This window comes from Zophobas morio, unplaced genomic scaffold (assembly GCF_036711695.1).
Source record: "Zophobas morio isolate AGI-343-1 ecotype UQ-CSIRO unplaced genomic scaffold, CSIRO_AGI_Zmor_V1 ptg000014l, whole genome shotgun sequence".
NCBI lineage: Eukaryota > Metazoa > Arthropoda > Insecta > Coleoptera > Tenebrionidae > Zophobas > Zophobas morio.
In genome coordinates, this window is record NW_026972119.1 from 6,438,959 (window position 1) to 6,441,891 (window position 2,933).

At 32.8% G+C, this 2,933-nt stretch overlaps 1 protein-coding gene across 1 annotated transcript; it reads left to right on the forward strand.

Annotated features, from left to right (window-relative positions):
• Positions 1–663: 663 nt before the first annotated feature.
• On the forward strand, positions 664–1,897 carry LOC135128793 (homeobox protein Hox-A7-like). Its single transcript, XM_064055872.1, has 4 exons — positions 664–963; positions 1,017–1,116; positions 1,170–1,491; positions 1,585–1,897. The coding sequence occupies exons 1-4, from the start codon at positions 664–666 to the stop codon at positions 1,895–1,897; spliced, it is 1,035 nt and encodes a 344-aa protein (XP_063911942.1).
• Positions 1,898–2,933: the final 1,036 nt, after the last annotated feature.

The window sequence follows — 2,933 nt, forward strand, 5'->3', positions numbered from 1 at the left end:
TTGTCACTAAATAAGTCATATTGGATTAATACATAAACCTAGTATTTTCTGTTATTTCAAATGCAAATATTTACGAATTTGTTCATAAATTAATATATGTGACATAAAAAATGTTATTATTTACAAAATTTTGTCGTTCAACTTTTTGTCGAATAGTTCCCTGAAAGCATGGTACATATTTACAATGTAAATTTTAACAAACACTAACTCCGATTTTTTAACTTTTAATATTCTCGTTTTTTTGAAATTTCTCACTAGATAAAAACCACAAAAACGAGTGTCAAAAAGTTTGATGCATTTATACGTTGAGTGTGTATGTGTACGGAGCCGACTAATGTTTTTAGCAATGTTTATCTGTACATTCCCGATAATGAACGTGTTTCCACCAACTTTTCGTTGAAAATTGAAACTTGTCGATATCGTCTATAAATAGTCGTAAATAGAAACGAAATCCAAATTCTTGCACCTAGAACAAAGCAGCTTTCGAAAAGTTCGATACCACGTAACCTTGCTTAATGACTGGTAACTATCTAAACTCGAAACTTGTTCAAGAAATTGTCAGTTGAAATATAACGTTCCTACGAACCACACGGGTATGCAGGTAGTGACACCCTCAAAGAATAGCTTACAAGCAGAAAATTGAGCAGAAAAACAAATGAAGTGATGTCCGAGGATTTGCAAAACAAGTTTCTGGATATAAACAGGGTGAGTCACAGTGCTGCTTCTGAGCTCAAACAGACTAGCGAAATGATGTCGGAAAGTGATAAAAGGATCTGTGAGAATTTAAACAAATGTGAAAAAGTCGACTATGCAAAATTTCCATTTTCGGGAAATTTTATCGAAAATCAGACTCCCCCAAACGTGAACAAGAATTATATGCAGCTGGGGTATAACCAATCCTTGGATGAAAACAATTCCGACGTGAGACTGAAGCACAGCCAGTATTACAACAGCGACCAAGAGGTTTGCATTAAATTTAACACTAACCTATCATAACCTATTTTAACTTCTTCCAGGTTCCTCCTTTGGGTTATTCGCGTCCCAACTGGACTTACATAAGAGACTCTCACTATGATTCCCAGAATTATGAGATATCGTTACAAACAACAGAAACTGGTAAGATTTTTAACTTTATAACCATTACCGACACTTATATTTTACGAATTAAGGTACCACTGAACCAGAACCCGATCGCCCTCGAGCCACCCCCAACGGTAAGCGAGCTCGAACAGCATACACTTCCGCACAATTAGTGGAACTCGAACGGGAATTCCATCGTAGCAAATACTTATGCAGACCTCGAAGAATTCAAATGGCCCAAAATTTGAGTCTTACGGAACGCCAAATTAAAATATGGTTTCAAAATCGGAGGATGAAGTTCAAAAAAGAGGAGAAAAATAAAGTTGTGACTCCAAAGGCTTCGCCGGATGATGCTTCTTCATTATCACCGTGCTCTCCTCCTTCTGATAATTCCGTTTCCCCTCAGAATAGGCACAATGAACAGGAAATTATCAACGTTAGTTCTTTTTCGATGCAGAAAAGTGGGTTGTTATCGAATCAGTGGAACACCGCAACTGTTTACAGTAACCAGTTTCCTGGTAATTCTATAGTCAAAAATGAAGGCTATCAACTAAATTCTGATTCTGTAGAGTGCTCTGAGGGTAATTCCTACCAAACTGGTGACGTTCCTGCTTATAATTACACGTATCAGTACAATCAGGCATATTCGAGTTTATGCAATAATTATCCAGAAAATTATACTGGTCAGTACTACCCTCTGAAAAATGAATGCGTTTCGTCTAGGTTAGAAGATAACATTAGTTTGTATTCGGGAGTTTCGTGGCAAGGTAATCAACACCTGGATTCTATCCCTCAGTCGAATCTAACGACTTTATGATTGATGTTTTCTAAAAGTTTATAAGACAATTTTACAAAAAAAAAAAAATGTATGATAGATAATATTACTTTTAGTTCCTATTTAATTATTATTACTAACAATATAGTTATAATAACAATGTACGTAAAACGTAAAACTGTGCTTTGTCCCTAAGATTAGTAGAAATTGTACACTTGTATATTCGGTGTTATTGTGTTTAGTATATGATTTTTTTAGAAATAGATATAGAGAAAACAAATAATATGAATAATAATGTAAAATTTTACCCACAATCATTATTATGAAATACAATAATTGTATATATCTATTACCTTTGAATTATTTTGCAAATGAGTATTTTGTCTTATATATTATTTAGTTTCCAAGTTAACGAGTTGTTGCATTATCACTAGTCAATAATAATTAATTTTTAATGAACCAATGTAAAAAAACAACAATTATTTGGATTGTCACCTAAGTTAAGTCAACAAGTAGTGACTGAGCAGTATTTAGAGATCTATTCGATGTTGGCTGATACAGACTCCGTGAATAAGAGGTAGGTAGGTATTTATAGTTTTCTTAAATGCTGTCAAATATTCACAGTATATTAATAACATCTTGATAATTTTAAACTTTTTGGACGAATTGAAAAATGATATTCAATTGTAAGTCTATAAGCAACTGCAAATTAAAGAAATATAACTAGCTTGGAACTTCCAAATTTTCTATTAAGTAATGTTAAATATTCTACATGGTTTTCACTTGAATCATATTTTTATTAGACCTTATGACAAGTACTTTCTCTAAATTCCTGGATGTCGAAGATTTTGAGTCACGGTCTGAATTATTTCTCTGAATATCGCACTGTTATATTAGAATATACTCATTTAGATTAAGGTTAAATAACCTTAGAGACAAAATTTCAGCAAAAGTATCGCATACAATTGACGACAGAGCATGAAAATATAAAAAAAATGAATTAGATTAGATTATCGTAGATAGCTTATAGTTCAACATGTGTTACACTTTTCAAAATTTGCTTTTTCTTACTCGCATT